The sequence below is a fragment of the Ischnura elegans genome, chromosome 7, assembly GCF_921293095.1.
Source record: "Ischnura elegans chromosome 7, ioIscEleg1.1, whole genome shotgun sequence".
NCBI lineage: Eukaryota > Metazoa > Arthropoda > Insecta > Odonata > Coenagrionidae > Ischnura > Ischnura elegans.
In genome coordinates this window covers 20,575,011-20,595,677 of record NC_060252.1, presented here as the reverse complement: position 1 = coordinate 20,595,677, position 20,667 = coordinate 20,575,011, and the positions used below count along the sequence as shown (strand labels likewise).

General features: G+C 36.4%; 1 protein-coding gene across 1 annotated transcript; it reads left to right on the top strand.

The window, feature by feature from the left end:
- The first annotated feature begins 2,776 nt into the window (after positions 1-2,776).
- LOC124162666 lies at positions 2,777-16,999 on the top strand. The gene is made up of 3 exons (XM_046539263.1): positions 2,777-3,052; positions 11,669-11,842; positions 16,480-16,999. Exons 1-3 carry the CDS (start codon positions 2,986-2,988, stop codon positions 16,680-16,682), a joined length of 444 nt encoding a protein of 147 aa, XP_046395219.1. The 5' UTR covers positions 2,777-2,985; the 3' UTR covers positions 16,683-16,999.
- The last annotated feature ends 3,668 nt before the right edge of the window (positions 17,000-20,667 follow it).

The following is a 20,667-nucleotide window of genomic DNA, read 5'->3' as shown; positions in this document are numbered from 1 at the left end:
TCAATCATTAAAAAAAAATTCAAATTAGCAGTCATAACAATAATTCTGATATTTTTATTAAAAACTGATAACGATATGTACATTTTATAATAAACTGGAGAAAAACTTGGTACTGGTATTTTATTTCCAGTGATTTTTTCTATTATTAATGGATTAATTCTTTTTTAAAGAGAGTTTGGTTCAAATTCTAACCCGCATACTCAGGCTAAGTAGCTTGGAATACTACAAGAAACACTATCTCAAATCTATGAAGAATGAAGGATAGGAAAAATACGGAAAATGGTAAGAGAAACTGCTGGAGAGAGAATCATTTACAAGTTAATCCTTTTTCCACTTACAAAATATACATGTATCACACATGATTCAATAAAAGTAAAAATAAATAGAATATCGAGCTACATCAGGATCTGAGGTAATTTCTCTTGATCCAATGTTTACTCCTCTGAAACGGCAAAAATTAAGGGAAATATTGGATTACAGTTTAAAATTCGTAACCGGGAGTAGTGTTTCTCGACGCACAATTTTTACTACCAACTAGAGGTAGTCGATATTCCAATATTCTTCGAGGAAATCATTATGATGCCCAACAATCTGATCTCCCGAGGCATGAAAACGAATTTTCGGCATATCAATTTCCAATGGCCATTTCAACACCTACATCTTTGACGTGGACGATGATCGACATCAGCAGCTGAATTTTGGGATCAACTTAACGATTTAATACAGCCAAACACGAGGATTTCAAGACGAAACCAAGGTAATGGGCGGTAAAAGTCGTGCTGGAAATAGTTCGGTAGTTTTTCATATTAATCCCACGACAAAATAGTTTCATGAAGTTGCCCCGGGTACGATCGCTTCTAACAGCTTACACAAACGACGGGGAGAAATTTATCAGACGGGCGTGTTTGTGTTTGCGCAACAAAATAAATATTTTTAGGAGTCATTTATGACGATAAGGAAGATAAAAACTCATAAAAGGGCGGGTCACGAGTACGATAACACAAGATAGAACAATTGAAATTTTCATACGACAATGGCTGGGTATTTAACCGTTCAAAATAATTTTAGACAGAATCAGTTGATGTCTTCTAAATGTTCGAAGCAGTTTCTTTTGAATATAATTACTGACGGAGAGTATTTAATATTTAGCCTGAATGTCGCACGAATCAGAACCCAAAATCGCCATGGATTTTTAAAGAATATTACAGATTGTATTTGCGGTTTATATTGACCAATCCAGGTTAAAACATTCAATAATATTAACTAAATTGTTTAAATAAAGGTGTTTTTCATTTTTAAAACTTAAAACACACGAAGCTAAGTCAGTTATCCGTTACTTTTACGTCCAATTAAAAATAAATAAGAAGACATACAGGCACTCGTGTCCTAATATTCAATATCTACCAGAGTTCGTCAAGGAACTCGAGTATCCAGGGGATCAGAGGGTGAAGGGCGGTATTCACCCAGAATAGTCAATGTTATAGTTTGTGTACATAAGGATATTTAAGTATCCACCTGAGGTTGGAGGTATTTGTACATATACATGAATTTCTATGAGCACTTCACCTCAGGTCTCGAGGTATCTGTCTACTCGGCTGAGTCTTCGTGCATTCGTCTAGGTATTCGTGTATACAGACGCATACATGGATTCTCGAGTATCATCAAGGTATGAATGAAGGAAATTTTACTCTAAGGTACTCCATACCCGTTATGCATTCACGGCTCTGCAACCCTATGATCGTTTTACATCTTCCCTCCACTTCTCCCTTTCTCAAGTCAGTCATTTTCATTTCCTTATGCTCTTCTTCCTGAGATCCTTCATCAATCTCAATTATACTTATCAAATACTAGTTTACACTTATCCCTTGGCCTTCCTCGGGCAAGAACGCCGAGAGTGGGGGAGGATCAGGGGGGGGGGGTTTAGGAGTTCAAACATCCCGTCCCTCGAAATATTTGAATGCGCAGTTTGAAGCGTAACTCCTCAGAATGCCCCTTGACCCAAAATCTATTCCCCATCAATGTTCACCTTCCCTAACCTCGAAAAAATGTTCTGGCCTTGCATTCGGGGGATTTTTTGTCAATTTTCCCCTACATTACACTTTTCATATAATCACTGCATTAAAAGCTGGCCTATCCGCCATATGCCGTATGATGCTCCTTAGTTCTCCTCTCAATACATCTTCGCATCCCAGTCTGTCTTTCCAAGAATACAAGGGCAGAAATTTATTTTTGGGCTAAGTCTAAAACAAGGCAAAAATCCTATTTAACTAGATCACATTATCTAGATATTTAAGGAAAATGTTAGGTATATGAATTCAGAAACTAAGAAATTTGTCAGGAAAAGCATCATACACTAAAAAATTTCTGCTAAGTCGTTCGCACACAATACATTTGGACAAAATGAACAACTTTCGGTGGTGGAGGAGGGCGTTCAAGCCCCTACAGCATCCTTTACTAACAGCATACTCGAGTACGTGCCTTGATCAGTGAAATACCCGTACTCGAGTACATGCATTCGGTGCCATCCTATAAATGGCTGGACCTTAGATCATATAAACTACATTATACAAAGCATGTAGTTTATACGGTATAAGGGCTGGACCAGCATAGAAGGCGAAGGTCGAACGGGCGTGGTGTTTTATAGAGAGGGGGTTGGTAGCGAGGGGAACGGCTTGGCCTCAAAGAGGGTGGGTGGAGGAGGGGAGGGAGAAGGAGGTGGAAAGAGTGGAATGGTAGGGGGGGGGGGGGGGAATAGCGGTACCGACGTGGCCTGGGTACCTTTCTCGGCTCGGCAGTAGCGACTCTCTCGAGAGGGGAGCCTCAACTCCAGCTGGCTTTCTCACATCAAAACATTTTGTGATCGCATTCACCTGGTGGCACATATTTCGGGAAGAAAAGTTCTCAAAAAGTGGCACGCGACTAGTCGTCTGGGATACTCATCCGCTACACTTGGAGTACAACAGCATCCCTAAGCGAACAGCAGCCATGGATTGGAGCTTTGTGTCTCGGATTGTGTTACTTATCATCATAGGCAATATTGGCTACGGAAACGGTGAGTACGATCTTAACGTTCACACTTAATATACTACAGTTATCAGCACTGATGTATCGGAATACGGCTATATTAAGGCGTCACCAATTCATTTCGAATTGAATTCAATACTCGGATGCTAAGGGGTTTACATATCTACCATAAAACTGTGAAATTTACAAAAAACGGCTTCCATATACATCTCGCTGCCTCCTGCATACTTCCTATAGTGGCCAAACATAATTTTCTAGATTATACTCAACAGAACTGCGATGATACAGACAAGAAAGGCAAAAGTCACAACTTCTAATAAGTACCGATACAAAGATTTCTTTCCATGAGGGCACACAACAAAAATACAATAATGGAAGGTAAAATAACATCTTTGTTCACCTTGATTAACCAAAATTTACCGCATGAACTAATTATACAAAGGATAATGTTGCACAAAAACTTGTTCCACGATCGAGTGAAATCATGATGAGCCAACGAGTGCTTGGCGAGCATTTTTGGCTTTCACCAAGGCATTTGGCAGCAGCGTTTTGCTAATCTTGTGCAACCCGGAATGAGGAAATTCCCGGAATCTTTGTTGCTCACTCGGTAACAATGGAGCAAATATTGATGTCAGACGTGATTCCGGGTGCTCATGAGAGCAGCGTCAGAAGAGTATTGAAATACCCAAGGGCGACCAAAATACAGTCACCAGAAATATCACCCGAACAAAATAGCGCATCTCGGATCCTCTCTTCACGAAGAAATGAAACGTGAGCTTCGGCTGAAATGCACATCGTATTATAACTGGAATGAGCATGATGCTAACCTAAAAAGCCACGGCATTAATATTCGTAGCAGGGAACAACGGAAACAAATTCTTTCTTTTCGATTGAAGATAGGGCGCTTGAAACTCTCTAATGCACAGTACGATAACATATATTCCTATAGGAATTATCTCACTCAGAACGTAAAAAATACATCCTAAGGCGTACCCAGGATCATAACTAGGGCAAGCCATTGTCTAGGGGGAGGGGCGAGCCAAGTTGTGATATTTAAGCATGGGAAATGTGAATGAAACCAACATTTTAAGAAAATTATAGCAGCGCTTTATTAGTTTAAGAGATTATTTCCTTGAAAAAATAGTTTTATTTTAGTTACATATCTTATACTAATACATATGACTTTTCGTGGATTTAAAGAAAATTTGTTGAATAATTTCGTTTCAATTCAGTACTGATTTTGCTTAAAGACTTTAGCGATTTTTGCTTCTAGGGGAGGCAGCTGCCCCTCGCTGGGTACGCCCATGAAAACATCGCTGAATGGCGACTGTAAATGCATTCTGATACGCGCCCCACCGCCTTAGTAGACAGATATCGCTTTGCTGAGATAAACTTATAGGGATATTGGGATTTTTCAGGCAAGGACACACCAATCAAGACTACGGAAGTATCGACTCGTATGTTTTTTGTACCTTTCCATTTCGGAAAAATACATTATTGTAAATTGCAATCAGATTTTTATTTTTGGCTTGGATATCCAATTAACACTAGATAGAATGGTAATTTTGTTCAGACCCCCACTACTGCTGGGAGGTAACCCCCAACTTAGCTCCCCCCCCCCTTTCTCCCTATCCTGGATCCGCCAATGGTACCCCGTAATTTACATCACTCATGGAGAAAGTTAACTATTACAATGACCAAAACGTTTTTAACAGCAGTATTTCGAGTGATATTTATAGAAAAAAAATATAAGACTTTTACCAGATCTTTTGTCAAGTTTTTCTAGGGTTGTCAAGGTTTTTTAATCAAAATTACTAATTAATATCAATCCATATTTTACTATCAATTCAAGATAGATGCATTTATTTCATCATGCGTTGCACCAATTTTTTTTTAGGGTTACCCGACTGTAGTGATTTAATTTACTACATTTGTACGTACCTTTCAATTTATCTAATTTTATTTTCCCTCAGAATTTCAAAAAATATCACAAAATGGATAATAAATGAAAATAACTTCGGAGAAGTTAATCGTGTGAATTTTTCCGGCGCTGTGAATGTGACCAATATCTTTCCTCGTAACTGTGAGAACTGAAGGAACAACAGTATCATATTTGCGACAGCACAAATCAATGCACCTCAAAGTAATTACTCTACTATTAACTAGGTACCTTACTCCTACTTAAAAATGATTATAACGGACTGCAATGGACCGGAAAAACGATCATGAAAAATCGTGCATTTTTTATATAAGTGTGCATCAACATAAAAATAAAAACCTATATCCAACGCATCCTGTTCTACATATAGACGAATGATGGAAAATTTATCCAAATTTGAAAACACATAATTTATGAAAAAAGTTGAGAAAAATCAGGGTATGATGGACCGATACTCATATTATTAGCGCTCTTCTTAAATAGTAGGTATTTGTGGGGCTTCAAATCACACTATAGTAAAATGGTACTACCTCATATCACATTACCCAAGGAGTATTATGATTTGAATACAACTGTATCAACTAAACTACGAATTTTCTGGAATGAATTAACGGATATAATAGAGAAATAGGAGTAAACAGCAAGATTAAAAAATAAAACTCCTCTCTTGAAATGCAACTTCCGGCTTATTTTCCATCAGATAAAACCAGAGGGTAATTCCAGGGTTTAGAAGGATTTTCGGTTGATAAACACTAAGTGCCAATAGAAGTTTATCATAAGATTGACTACTACGAGAGAGTAGAAATTATTTGAGAAAACTAGAGGAGGAATGTAATTCACTCGAGCATAGATACCAATCCTGTCTCCCCCGATTTACACTGAACACACTTTAATAGCAATTTTACACAACACATTTTGCAGAAAAAAATTATGAGGAAAACCCTATTTTCTGAATACGAAAAAATCACTGCGGCTGACTGATGACTAAAAAAACAGAAACAAGCCCCGAATAATACCGAAGTAATTGAATATGTACGAGCGAAATAATTATCTTACTAGAAGGATAGTAAGTACTTATTACGGCAATAACTAACTGAAGGAGAACTTTACACTAACATCTAACAAGGAACTAATTGGAGCTTTCAGTTACAAGGTCAACGCTGCTAACTAATTTCACCAATAAAACTTTCACGAGTCCGGCATTTTTGACAACCTAAAAGAGATACTAAAGCGCTAAAGCCTTGGCGGTAAGCTAAATGCCGATAATTCCTTTGCAATGCTATATAGCGCAGTATTAGAAGTAACAAGTTAAGTCATTGTACACATTCTTAACCAAAGATTTTTAACCTTCATCTTCATAAATTAGTATCAGCGAAAAAGGCGATCTATTGCCAGGAATTCCGAGCCATTCACCAGTGAATTTCAAGGACTCCAATTCGCTCAGACTTCGAGAATATTCACATTAATTCACCGTATGGGATGCAAGTAAATTTCCACCAGTAATTATTTTGAAATGAAACGCCGCGATAGTTAGATACATTCGAAATATTGCTCATAATGAGTGAAAATACATAACTTTCTCACTATTAATTAAAACCGTAAAAAGAGATATATTTCATGAGGAAAAGAAATTGAAGTAGGGCTCTCTTGATTCTGTAATAATAAGCAGACTTCACGATATCACCTGACCCAAAGATGTCGCCATCTGGCGTAACATGCACAAGGAGACGACACGAACAACAGGGGGTCACGGAGTCCAGCCCCTCCACAAATTTAGGTAGTTGTCTTACGTGAACCTCCCGAAAATAATGTTATTAATAATAGTATATATTAAATAATCATACAAATTAAAGGATAGTTTGATAAATTGCGTTTTTATTTCTCTTAGTCTCTATATTTAACGTTTATTTGTGTCTTGGAGTAAAGTTCTTGAAGAATTTAAAACAAATTTTTGCAAATATTTCGGTGTATTCACAAACCTTCATCGGAGCTATCAATGAATATGGGCACATGAATTTGATACTTAAAAGCATAAAAGGCTGTTGCAATATTTTTAAATTAACAAAATAAAAAATAAAAATAATTCAGTCGTTAATTACCTAAAAAGTGACTAGAATTTTGACATACCTTTTGTTAGTCTCCAGTGGGTATTATTTTTCTTAGTCTCTTATTTCATTTAAATGTGTACTCGTCTTCATTCATAGCCATGATGAAGGTGTATAAATATACTAAAACGGAGGCAAAATTTCCGTTTTAATTCTTCAATGCATACACTCCAAGAAACTGAATCAACGTTAATTTTCCCTAAAAGGGTTCAAGAAGAGTCATATCGGGGAGAGTGTGAAACGCTTTAATGAATAAAGTAAAATAAAAATATGAAACCCCACCCTAGCACTGAGAGAGATATTGGAGGACTGTACAAAGTATTATATTAGACCTTAACATTAATTAAATTCTGATACTTGGAATTTAATTTCACTGAAATTACCAACATTTGAACAGTAAAAACGCAATATGAATATTTACACAGAACATTCATAAGGTAGCTCTCAAATATCAAGCCGATAGAAATAGCGACCCGAATGATTAACGCTGACCACTGGCGCCGCCTCCATGGGGCATGAAAGGGGCCGAGGCCCCCCAAAAATTCGATATGTGGGAGGAGGAAAGATGTGTCAGGCTCGTCGATTTTCACCGGAGTGTCACGTTATCGAGAGTCGAGTTTCCAGGGTTCTAATGTTGATCATATGACTCTTCTAAAATGTATTTAAAAAACTTAAAAACTCACTATTTATAAAATTTCTCGGGGCAAGAACCTCCACTAGTTTTTTTTCTAAGTCGGCACCCCTGACACGGTCCCGTAATGTCGCTTCATAAATCAAATACGGTGACACTTGTCGAATGGAGGCCAGCAGAGACGTTAGTTCCCCCGTCATCCTTTGAAGACTAGTTGTTTTGACTGGTTGGGAAAAGTCTACTTGCGTTCAGAATCAGTGTAATCTGTATTCTCCCTTCCGGAGAAATTTAAAAATAACTTCCCCCAACAAGGAAACTACAGATCAAACTAACTGATTGTGAACGCTAGGAAACTCTTTCCCCAACAATAAAAACAAATTGCATTTGTATACGGCTCATTCAAATTGTCACAACATAGATAACAACTATTTCAACATAACAGAACGGAGGAATTCTAAAAAATAGGAGTGTATACGGGCAGGGGGGAACGAATCTACCCTAAGTTGGGAAAATAAAGAAAAAAATCATGTACTCTGGTCAGAATATCCCGAGATGATCACGCGAGTGGTCATGGCCTCAGCATGCATTGATACTCCATCACATGTACGATATTCGTCTATATTCCTGCAAACCACAACAATCGAGATTTGGTAAGTTCGAGGGAGCCAAGGAATCAGAGCACTTTCTCAAAACTGACAATTAAAAAATGGCTAACGAGCAATTCCTGTGAATTTCATACTCTGCAAAGACGGCAATTTTGAAAATATAGCAGCAAACACTAGCTTTTCCCAACTCTAATGAAGACGAGGAAGGTTAATTATCACAGAAATAATTATACATTTCACTCCCCGCTATCAAGAATGATGAGGAATTTTAATAAACTCGGCAAAAGTTTTGATTTCTCTATGTCTATTTCTAGATTTCAAAGTCACTTGTGGCAAAGATGAACTCAATGTAAAAATTCTACCACGAGAACATATTTATAACTTAAATTTTATATTGTTGTATCTACCTACATATTTTAACCATTTACTTGCAATTATGTATAGATTTTTAAAATTTATTTTTATGGGTTAGTTGTGTGCGTGTTCATAATTTTCTGATTTCTATTATCTGTGAAATTATTTGTAAGACTATGAGTCAATGGATTATCCCGTAAATAACTGAAATGAAAGTAAATTGAAGCAAAATTAACTAAAGATCGGATGCCGCAGTCTAATCAGTTAAAAAGTTAGCATATGTTAACGCACAATCACAATCACAGACACATTTGCATCTCTCCCCCTTCGTTATAGATGCATGCTCGTAATTGTCCAAACTAGTACACCCAAATAAATTTGGAATTCTAACCATTTTCTGGCCTAATCATAGGTTGATCCCGTTCGTTTTTGAGTTTAATTTGCCAAACTCAACACTGTCCTAAGTCAAGAACAAATAATTCTACTTTTAATTTTTATCACAAAGTTTCCCCGGCGATTAAAGCATTTTTTATAACATTGAAACGGAGTCATCACTACTTCCGGAGACATTTGAATTACCACCCCCCATTAAATGCCATTTTCAGCATTTTTGTAACAGCCGAGAGGTGTAACAACGACAAAATAAAGAAAATAAAGCGCTACAGGGTGTACCTAGTCAATGTTGAAACAAATAATTTACCGATTAAACTTCTTTTTAATTTTAAAGTAACTATACCTTGTATATATAATATAGTAATAAGCATAATTAAGTAATAAGCATAAATATAGTAAGGAATAAAAATGTAAAGGGGTGCATACGAAAGTAAAACAAGTACAAATTCTCCATATATCTTGTCTTACAAAATAAACATTTCCAGGCCTTCCTGGATATGGAATTTTAACCCTGGATAGCTGATGCCAGTAGGAACCAAAATTAATGTAATAATGTTTAGGTCGAAGACGCACCAGTTTTAAACAGGAACTTTGAGTCATGCGCTCCGATTGGCCGCGAGTTTGCCCTGTTGCCGGATCACTTGGATACATTGCGATCTCCGACAGGCCAGGCAACAGGGCAAACTCGCCGCCAATCGGAGCGCACGACTCGAAATTTGTCGTTTAAAACTGCTGCGTTTCCGACCTAGTCTTTCGTACGTCTTCTCCTGCATTGTTTCCTTATTGCATTCATGGAACGCACTGTGTGATATTCAAATATTAAAAAAGAAATTAAATGAAAGAAAAAAAAAGAAAAAATAGAACAAAAACGGCCTCAAAAAATAATTAAATAACAAAAAGAAACAAAAAAAGGCAACAAAATCCAATAACAACTTGAACTTTAAAATTCAAAACAGTTGTTTTTCCTGTTTTAAATTCAAGTTTCTTATTCCACACACACAACATTTAATACTGACAAAGGTACACATGCGCCATTTTTCATTACTTCTGCCAACTGGCTGTTTGGGGTGAGTTTTTGACTCACGCCAACAGTACAGCTCTAGTATACTTCTTCGGCATGGAGAATATATGTGAAGAAAAACCTTGGTTCCTACTGGTATCAGCTCTCAAGGGTTAAAATTTCGTGACAATATTTCCACACCCTGTATATGTTAGTGTGATGGAGCGTCCGTGATTGATTCGTTGCAAGTGATCGACTCATCAACTGACTTATGAGTAATTGAGAAAAACAAGACGATTATCACTTAAACTTCCGAATTCATCAAATCGATCATTATAACTACCAGGTAAGCCCTGATGATTAACTTCAGGTCAGTTGAATGATAAAATTTTGTCAGTACAGAAAAAGTTTACGTTAGGTATGCAACGAAATTGATTGATTTGCACATCATCAAGTCACAATGAAATAAAATACTTGACAAATGATTCAGTTCCTTTGATTTTAATTGAATATTCACCTCTTTCACACAACTCTCTTTTATTCACATATTTTTTGGATCTTTTTCACTCATGAAGAGGGAATGCAAGTTCAAAACACCAACTCAAACATTTCATTCATACATACAGGACTTAATTCTATTTTTCCATAACGATAATCTTTGATTTATATCTTTTAGGGGTTGGGAACTGCATGAAAGCACATTAAAAATAAAATTATGTCTGAAGTCTGTGATTGATTCTCAACATCAATGCTGAGATGAAAAAAATCTTGCAATGACAGGATAGACACCTCCTTTCTAAGTATATATGTATTGAAAATTCAAAGTCACCAAGCACTAATGCTAAACTTTAAAAGGGATGTAGTTTACGTTAGACAGTGACTCTTTCCACCAAGGCAGTGACCCCCCACACAGACCTGCTACAATCCTGAACATCAAAAGCAGAATTTTCATTTATGAGGATAAGCTGTGTATTGCTGTAGTTTGACATTGAAAAGTGGCAAAACATTTAATTTATTTTTAAAAATACCTGATTTATGTATGGCATAATTGCTAGCTAAATACATACATACTTACAATTTTAGTTAAAGAAGTTAGAATTAAAAAAAAAAGAATTCTTCCGAGAATTTATCCAAAGACCATAACTGAGGATTCATGTTTAGCAAATGTCAGATCTTAATCAAGCAAAAGGCAATGTATATAATGAAATCAATAATTATGTATCACACACTTAAGCCTCATGAACAAAATAACAATCTAAAGCGCATCCTAACTTTTTAGTATCACATAATGAAAAATGAAAAGAAAACATTAAATTTTTTATTCATTTACTGGGAACCAGCTACTTTTGTCTGATTTAATACTTAACACAAGTACCCAAGTAATTGACCATTAATTAACCTTTTATGTTAGTGCATATTTTTCCATGGATAATTTTTTTAAATAAAAATGATTGATTAAAAATATTAACCAAGAATGATTCTCCCCAAATGTCCTCTCTCCATTTCTTCCTATGGGGGAATACTGACCTATGGAGGAGTTCTTGACTACCTAAACTTGGAACTGAAATAATGACACCAGCTGATTTCAAGTGCTGATTTTGGTGCATTTTCTTTCAGGATTGGTCCGCAGATGTTTTTCCTGTCGATCCCGTGGGGATTTGGGAACATGCAGAGACCCTTTCACATATAATGCAACGTCTATTGATGTAACTCATGGAGTTGAGGCCGTCCCTTGTGCCTCCGGATGGTGTGGAAAGTTTTTAGAAGGTGGAACAAGCTTCAAAGATGACGGTGAGTCACATTAACCATTCCACTTTATTCACACTCCTCACATATTAACCTCTAGCCACCAGATTTTAACCCTTTCCCAGCTAGCACATTATAAGTCATTGAGATAAGGTGAAAGGAAGAAATAAGTAAGGTGCATATCAAGTAAGCTTGTTATGGGTTTCTTACGGCCAGGCCGACAAACATCCAGAGTAATGACAAAATGTATGCTTAACTTTCAACACTTCTGTAGATGCTGTTTTTATCCCATCATTTAGAGTATTCATTGAAGGATTTATGCATAGGAATAAGTTTTCCATTATTGGCAGTTCTATAATATGAGTAGAAATAATATCATACGGCTATAATTTGAAAATCATTCACATTTATGGACTGATGGGGAAATAACGGTTGTAAGAAAAACACATAATTTAACAAGAATAGCGACATAGAATAATATAAAAATGTCTGAAGGAATCTCTAATATAAATATATTGTATTCATCAGGTTATCAGACCATAAACTGAAATTCATAAATGTTATATTGAGTGAACCTTGAATAATTTCATTTTTCAATGCAACTACCAGCCAAGTTTTTCTACATAATTGGATTTTAAACTGGTAACTATGCCCCCCACACTCATCCGTTGCCATGGTGTAGTAGGTAGCGTATAGAACTGCGGATGCGTCGGTCATACATTCGGTTCTCCCTGGTGTTATTTTTTTTCTGCCACAAGGATAAAGTATCTTATTCTTCGTATCATCACCAGCCGGTCGCTTGCAGTTGTACATATTTTTCTATTTACAGGAAAATGTTATCAGTTGTGAAGCTCTTATAAAGACTTGCTGAACTTAACGGGTAGGCTTTAAATTCATGTCAGAATGAGCAGCTTAGCAATTTTTTCTGTAAGAAAACCATAAGAAATGGATAACTCTTAGTTTGTGCTATCTGAGTTCTTGCTGGTGCCTAGGACAGAAAAACGTTTTCCGTGCTACAAGTAGCATAAGAATATTTTACAACTCTCTATGCTCTTCAGCTTAAAGCTCTTTTTTCAGGGGAGTTGCCCTGGTATTCTCATTCCTCCAATTTGGGACCCAACTAATTAAAAAAGGCAACCAACCATTACACTGGCTACTGGACTAGACCCTCTAATCCAATCTTAGCATGAGTTCACCATCAACTTATGGCGTAACCAGTGTTTTTTTTTTAAACCAAATATTGCTTTACATTTTCAATAATTTACGTATCTATGAGAATAACTAACATATTTTAAGCACTGTGGAATTTTAAATGGATTTCTAGCGTTGATAATAACAAAGTTACCGTAAAGTACAAAGACTCTAAATCCAGAGGTCCATAATAAGTATCGCTAAATTTAAAAAAAATTGCTTAAGCTCTAAAAATCTAAGAATTCATTTCAAAGTACATATAGTGCAATTGGAGTATGCAACAAAATGTTTCTTCACACAAACCATTTACAATATAACCACTTTACAACAGATTCCTGCAGCGAGGAGGATCATAAATGAGTGAGAGGGTTAGGCTTCATTGCCGAGGAGTGGTCCTAAGGCCTCGCTAAGCAGGGATTCCAGCAGGGCCTGAATGCATCCAATCATTGCTACCTTATCAGTCACCTCAATCCCCCACATCAGCTATAGTTGACGTCAGGTGGTTTGCGTTCAAAAATCCACGCCAGCTATACCCAACGTTACAGTCCGGCCACCGAGAGTTGTCCGTTGACAGCTAGAAAGGGTAGAGGGCAAGGTTGCCAGGTAAGAAAGGGAAACGCCCATATCACATGTAAACAAAAGGGATCAGTGAAGAAAGCAGCCAGAAGGGACGACGAGCGTGAAGGATCCAATGGCGGAATCCTTTGTTTTGGCGATTTGCAGAAAGGGCTTGTTTTGGTTGTCCAGGCTTGTTTCAGTGCTTCATATGCACGTGACAACGTTGCATGACTGGGCAAGAGTGTGAGGTGCATTTGGGGGACAGCGATTGGCTGCAAACCGTGCTGGCACTGGGTTCTCCGCCCCTCCTCTTAAAGTGCCATCGGACAACTCTTGCCGGCTGGACTGTAGGTCTTCAGCACATGAAAATGCTTGTAGGCTCCACCTGTCGTTCGGTGCGAAAGGGTTAATGCCTGTGATCGCACTTCACAGCAAAGAGTCGCAAATACCTGATCATGAAGAGGGTGAATGACTCTTGCTGGAGATAGTCCTTGAGGATGACTAAGATTAGTGTATAGCAAAATACCTACAGGTTGTTATATACAGGTGTTTCACAACCTATTTCTTATTGAGGCTTTGGGATTTAAGGATACATTCAGAGTAAGGACCTCTCTATGCTCAAACAGCTCCTCAAATTTTCTTCTCCAGGCTGTCACAAAAATTAGTAGACATTATGAAAAGAGAATGCTACACTTACACATATAATGTTATAATACAGTGAGCTATGGTGAAATACTTTTTAATATCATAGATTGTTACAATGATAGCAAAAAGTTTGTGTTTACATTTATTGAAATGTGACATCACCTATCAATATATAGGGGGTGATTCTGTTATTCCGAATGAACATGATCACATTCGAGGATCAGCATATGAATTATTCAATGAGTCATTCATAGCTTGAGGCAACAACGATCACACACCAGAAATTAACAATTCCCGTGGAAGTGAATCCTTCAAGTGGCCTCAACTTACATGCTGTAGGCCGTCATGAATTGAACTTTGAAACATTGCCACTATTTGGCTAAATATATGTAGTCATTTGAATTGAGCCTAAATTCGCTAATTGAGACTAATCCACCAGATGTAATTCTTAACGCATGAGCATAGTATGCAAGAGCCAATGTACGAGAAACAGATGGTATGAAGTATGAGGTGATTATGGATAGTGAGCCAATGCTTATTTGACACACAATAGAAAAGTATTGTCATGAAACAGACACAGAGGAAAATAATACATAATTAATTGGTTTCAAGTTTGACAAAGTAGAAAATAAGTACACACTGAAATGGAAGCCAAGAAGAGATTGTAAGGCATCGCACTAGTAAATAAGTTAACTCTTATGCTAAAAACAACCCTTCCCCGAGCATCACTTTCCTCTCTTCTTCCTTTGCCATGAATGTCAAAAGATCTTGGAGATTGGTTCTTAGAAACCAACAATTATCACCAAAACTTAACCCTCTCCTCTCTTTTTTAACACTACCTCTCCAATAGTCACTGACATTACAAAATGCATATAAAGGCCGTTCCTTACTGCTGTATAATATGCAGTGGCAATTCAGTTATCTTAATATCCCCAAGAGTGTCACAAATGAAAACTTGCCGAGGACAACAAACAAGTGAGTGATATCAAGAAGTAAATTTTGTAAATTTGAGATGACTCTTCAAAATATTAGAAGGCAACTTGTAAAAATGCAGTTTATCTTCATTTCAGCTTGAAAGATTGTTATGCTTTGAAGTTTGTCCATTTTTTTTTACAGAAACGCATTAAAAATGTCCTTCATGTTATGAATAACAGCCATAATATAATACATGTAATCATGCACTTAAAATTCTCAGAGAAAATGGAAAATTTTGGTCTAGAAATTCGAGCCTCTCCGGGAAGTTCGATCTCAAAATTTGTGGCCACCCACTTAATAAGCCAACCACATTACCTATTATATGTAGCTATAGTGATTTGGTCATAAATATAGCATTTACGTACTTAATAGAAACTTAAGAAGAACAGAGTCATGACAAAACTTCATTCCTGATAACGATTCTCAAGACAATATGAACTTCGTATCTTTTTTTGGTCACATATACATAATAGTTCATTCTAGACATTATGATATTCTTGTTGTAATGAACATTTCCCTTGCTTAGGTCAGCATCAGTAAATGTAATATGGAATACCCAAATTATAAACAATCATGAAGTACCATCAGAAGAAAATATTTTAGATTTTTCATGAAAATTACATCACCTTTGTTTATTGGAAAATTAATTTACTGGGAATTTCTTTCATCAAATGCCCCAATAAATGAATGCTCAAGTCAACAAAATTTTAATCTTGTAATGTAATCATATTTATAAAAAAATACAAATTAACAATGCACTGATAATAAACTTGACTCAGCAGTGAAGTTCAAACCACTCTTGATCATAGTTAAAGCAAAGCACTGCTAATAAAATGAGCTTCTGCTTCAATTTGGTTTTATTTTTGATTGTGTTACAGTTTGAAATAAAAGTAGACATGAAATTTTCTAACATCGGAACAGATGCCAAGCGCAGTTCACTGTTTCTCAGCAACTCCTTGGCCATGTACGTATGGATCATTGCTGCTCTACTCTTGAGCGCAATTCTACTACTCAATGAAAGGTTCTCTCCAACTAAGTAAATAAATCACCAAATCATGGAAAGTCAAGAGTAACTCTAGAATTTTCTTCTTTTAAACTGGTATGAACATACAGTCAAACAGAATATTTTTTTTAATTTTAACTTATATTTCCCATCCATTTCCTGAACTATTTTAATGAATAACAATTTCAGGAGTGAGTCAACTTTGAATGTGGCTTCTATGAAGTTCCCTCAAATTTTAACTGCACTTGGTTAATACTTAACCGCAATAAACTAAAAACCTGATTAAACTTATTCCACTCTCTCCCTACAGACTATGGCATTGCAACTCAAAGGCTTTGCCTCCAACGAGGTCCTTCCGACAGCGAAGAGAGGTGTGCCTACACCAAATGGAACCACAAAGAAGTTTTCATGTGCTTCTGCCTAGGTGACCTGTGCAATTCTTCATCAAGACTATCCAACCCTCTTTTAGGCATCGTGTCAGCCCTCCTGCTCACTTTCATGCGTGGAGGATGACAGCAGAAGTACAACAATGCGCTCCAGGAATAGATATAATTTTTTTGTGCCCTGCCGTGGCATTTGAAACCTGACTGTTGATGTATCCACCGAAATCAATTGCAATGGGCCACTGCTGAGGATGATTTTCTGTGATATCTAAGTAAAGAACGGAAAATTTTGAACATTCTCTGGAAGTGGCATGTGTGTCTCTGACCTTTTGTTCAGAAACATATTTTCCATCAGCACCAAGTGCATATGAAAAAAATCTGAGATAACATTCATTTTTGTGCCTGTTTTACTTGTAAATACATTTTTAAATTAAATAAATTTTAAAACTAATGAATTTTTACTGAAGGTAAAATCAGAAAAAATCGACGTTTCCCGATAAAATTGTTATCTCCAAAAATGTTTCCCAATCATATCTCATATCACCCTTGAAACAAGGAAAATTTATCACCAGCCCATCGACAAAGAGCCAAAAATTGAGGACTTCAGTACAGAGAAGTAATTTCAATTCCTCAAAATCAAACCGCCTCACTATACGGCCTATAATCAAGTAGAATTAATAAACATGGAAGGTGAGATACATGGAGACAAACTAAATGCCTTATATTTACGAAAAATACTTTCAAATTTTGAAAATAAATTCTCAGTCCTTAAGGCCAGCCACTATGAGCAGGCAATAAGGAGCTAAATAAGGAGTAGGTAACATCATTAAAAATCAATAAGGTGAAAGCTTTGTTTGTATTAAAAAATAGTTATCAAACTCTTTACAAGATGTAAAAACATGATTAAGTGCTGCTTAAGGTTAAACCTGAATTGAAATTAATCACCACTAGGAAATTTGATGAACTTAAACAGTTACGGAGTATAGCCCCGACCCAACTCCAATTACATTAAGAATTGAGATGGGACACACACTATGCTTTGGTTGGGAGTGCACATTGAAGAAGGAATATGAGGAGACACCTATACAATTACATCTTAATACTACCTTGCAAAATTTTACAATAGGCAAGTGATGGGGGATTTATATGATATCAGCCATTACAAAAAAAGGAAATGTGTGTACTACGTTCTGCCTAACATTTATTTGTCCTTTATAGTTTGAGGAAAAATGAATTCCTATATCTATCCATTCAGCAAAATATCTCTCTTAATTTATTGTTTCTGTACGACCTGGAAACACTGAGAAGTTCTAATGTGATGTTCTGTATTTCTCTCTGAAAGACATCTTTTCCTAATTGCTCAAAAAATCTATGTCTAGCACATAGACTCAGAATCTCTAGCAGCAACCAGCCTCATTTGTTTAAATCTCTGTGATGCTTTCTGTATGCCTGTAGAAGTTTGTGACAAATCAAGTGGCTTTACTTTGTATTTTATTCAATTCATGGATAATGTGAAGTAGCATTACAAAGGTATCAAAATGACAATCCAGAAAGTAAGATTAATGAAATGCGAATATAATGTATCAATATCAAGAGCAAAGGTTTATAAAAAGATACTTCAACTCATTTCAAATAAATATACCCCATTAATTTTATATTTGAATAGATAAATATATATTTGAAAGAGTGTCACTGCACGTCATCAATCATGCTTAATTCACAAAATAAATTCACAAAACAGTACCATTTTACAGCAACCAAGAAAATTGTTGTCTATATTTTACTCATTTGAGGAACCTGCTCCACCTCCGCTCCTGAACATACATTCAGTATTTCTCTGAATATAGTCCCCGCAACCCTAATTTTGAGGCTTCAGTTTCGGGAAAAATAAAAAAAAATGCATTTTAATATTGTGCCCCCTTTTACTTTTACGTTGGGCATTTTTTGAAAAAAAAAAAAAGGGGGGGACTATATTCAGACATATACGGTATGCCCCTCTAATCCTCATAATGGTTGAATTCAAAGCATATATTCTTACAATGATGGGACCACCTCAAACTTTGACCAGAAGTTATGAACAGCAATTATGAGACAAATCAATTAACACATGCACTACGGCTGACACCAATAGGGTAGTTTCCTTCATCAAAGAAAACGAAAGGCATCGATTGCAATTCGTTACCCACCATTAGTGTATTCATAATATACAAATTATTTGTTATAGAAATCCCAGTTTAGACAAATGTTAATGGTCAATTTTAACCTCATTTGAAAAAGGCCAGATTGGCGCTCAGTGATGCCACTCCACTTGATGTCACATGGACCTAGATACTATACGAATAGTCAGGAGTTTTACATCGTCTGAGATGCCAATGTATGCATGTAGCACAGAGCTCAGGGAAACATCTCCTAATAATCACTTATTAAAATTGCCTATGGTTGGAAAGTATCCATCGTTTGATAGGGAATTAATAATCCTTATTTAAGCCAAGAGCTACCTGCAAGCAGCCTGCATCGTGGCGGCAATCATAGTCTCGCACCAAGGTAGCCTCACACGGTGGAAGCCAGAACCAGAATGATGTCACATGGGCTTTTCCCAGCATTCATACTTATGTTAGCCATCGCATTTTCGCACGCTTGAAATTTTTCACTTTTCATTTAATCACGAAGAATAGATATCGCAATATAAAAATCGGTAAGTTTGAAATACGTACTCCATGAGTAATAACCTTTCAAAGGCAATTTAAAAATGGTAAACAATTTTAGGCAATTAAAAAAAATAGTAAACCACCGTATTGGCATCATGCCGGTGTTGATCACAGAGCTGCCAGATGCCAATTCACATAAACAAAATAAATGCTCCTCGCCAAACTACAATAAATTGGTGTCACAGTGAATGTGTAAAAAGAATGCCAAGAAGCACGGAGCAAATATTTCAGTCTGTGGCTATTTTCATTACAGTATTTGAAGAGCATTGGTTGAGAAACTTGAACAAAACCCTCGAGACGGCACATTGTTCCAAGACATGAAATATCTTCATAATGAATGAAATTTTCCATCAGAATGGACAGCACTTACCAGGTGTATAATATGGGAATTGGAGTGAAGTAAAATTTCCAACCAAGTACAGATCATTTTTACCATCAGTACTTAGATCATTAGAAAAATAAATTTGAATGGGATATAGAATATGGACACAAATGATAAATAGATCTCCTCATAATATACAGAGTGAAATTATAAACCCATATAAGACCATGAGTGTAGCCAGGTATCACTATGAGGGCAGCTGTGTCTGACCTAAAATTAGATTTCGTAGATACATTATCAATTGCCTGACTGTAGCACTAGGCATTGGGTGTTCTGACTCCACCCCTTCTTTTTCTACCCCCTGAAAGGACATAATATGAATCCTGGCTCCATGCACGCTTTATCGAACCCACACTGAAATGTTTGAGCCAACATAGACTAATATAGATATAAGCAGTCTCGGATGAATGGGGTCCCGTGACTGGGTCTCACAATGGGGAACTACTTATGGATAATTGTAGGAAATTGCATGCCCAGTAATCGATTTTGACACTATTCTGGCTCTTAAAAATATATAAAAAAGCTAATAAAAATAGCAATTTCGTCAAAAAAATACAGCAAAAAGAGAGAATTTAACAGCCAACAAAATGTACTAAATCAAATCTTAAAAAAACCCTCTAAAAAAAGGTTTTCAAATAACCTTTTCAAAAGAATCGGGTTCTCTTTATTCTTCTCCTTTATTTCATTTATTTTTATGACCTTTTAACACTGAGTTTGTAATAAATAAAGCAAATTAGTGAAAAGTTTTAAATTGCAAAAAAACTTTGGTTCTGGTAAGCCGTGTCATTTTTTATTACACCTTTCATGTGTGCTTCACGATATACAAACTAGCATTGTGGGGGACCCCTAAGCTCGGGACCCTGGCAATTGCCGACCTGGCCAGGCTGCCCCTGGATGACATCATGTCATCATTGAAAATCAAGCAGTATCAGTATTCATCAGTGCAAGCCAATAGGTGTCATCCTAAAAACTGAGAATTTTTGTACATCTCCTGATCTTTTCTTTACAGCTTATTCATGAATATT

Bases quoted from the DNA above. Each gene is read 5' to 3' on its own strand.
- LOC124162666 (XM_046539263.1), top strand. From the start codon at position 2,986: ATGGATTGGAGCTTTGTGTCTCGGATTGTGTTACTTATCATCATAGGC. The intron at 3,053-11,668 runs GTGAGTACGATC...ATTTTCTTTCAG, and splicing joins CAATATTGGCTACGGAAACG to GATTGGTCCGCAGATGTTTT. The intron at 11,843-16,479 runs GTGAGTCACATT...CTCTCCCTACAG, and splicing joins AACAAGCTTCAAAGATGACG to ACTATGGCATTGCAACTCAA.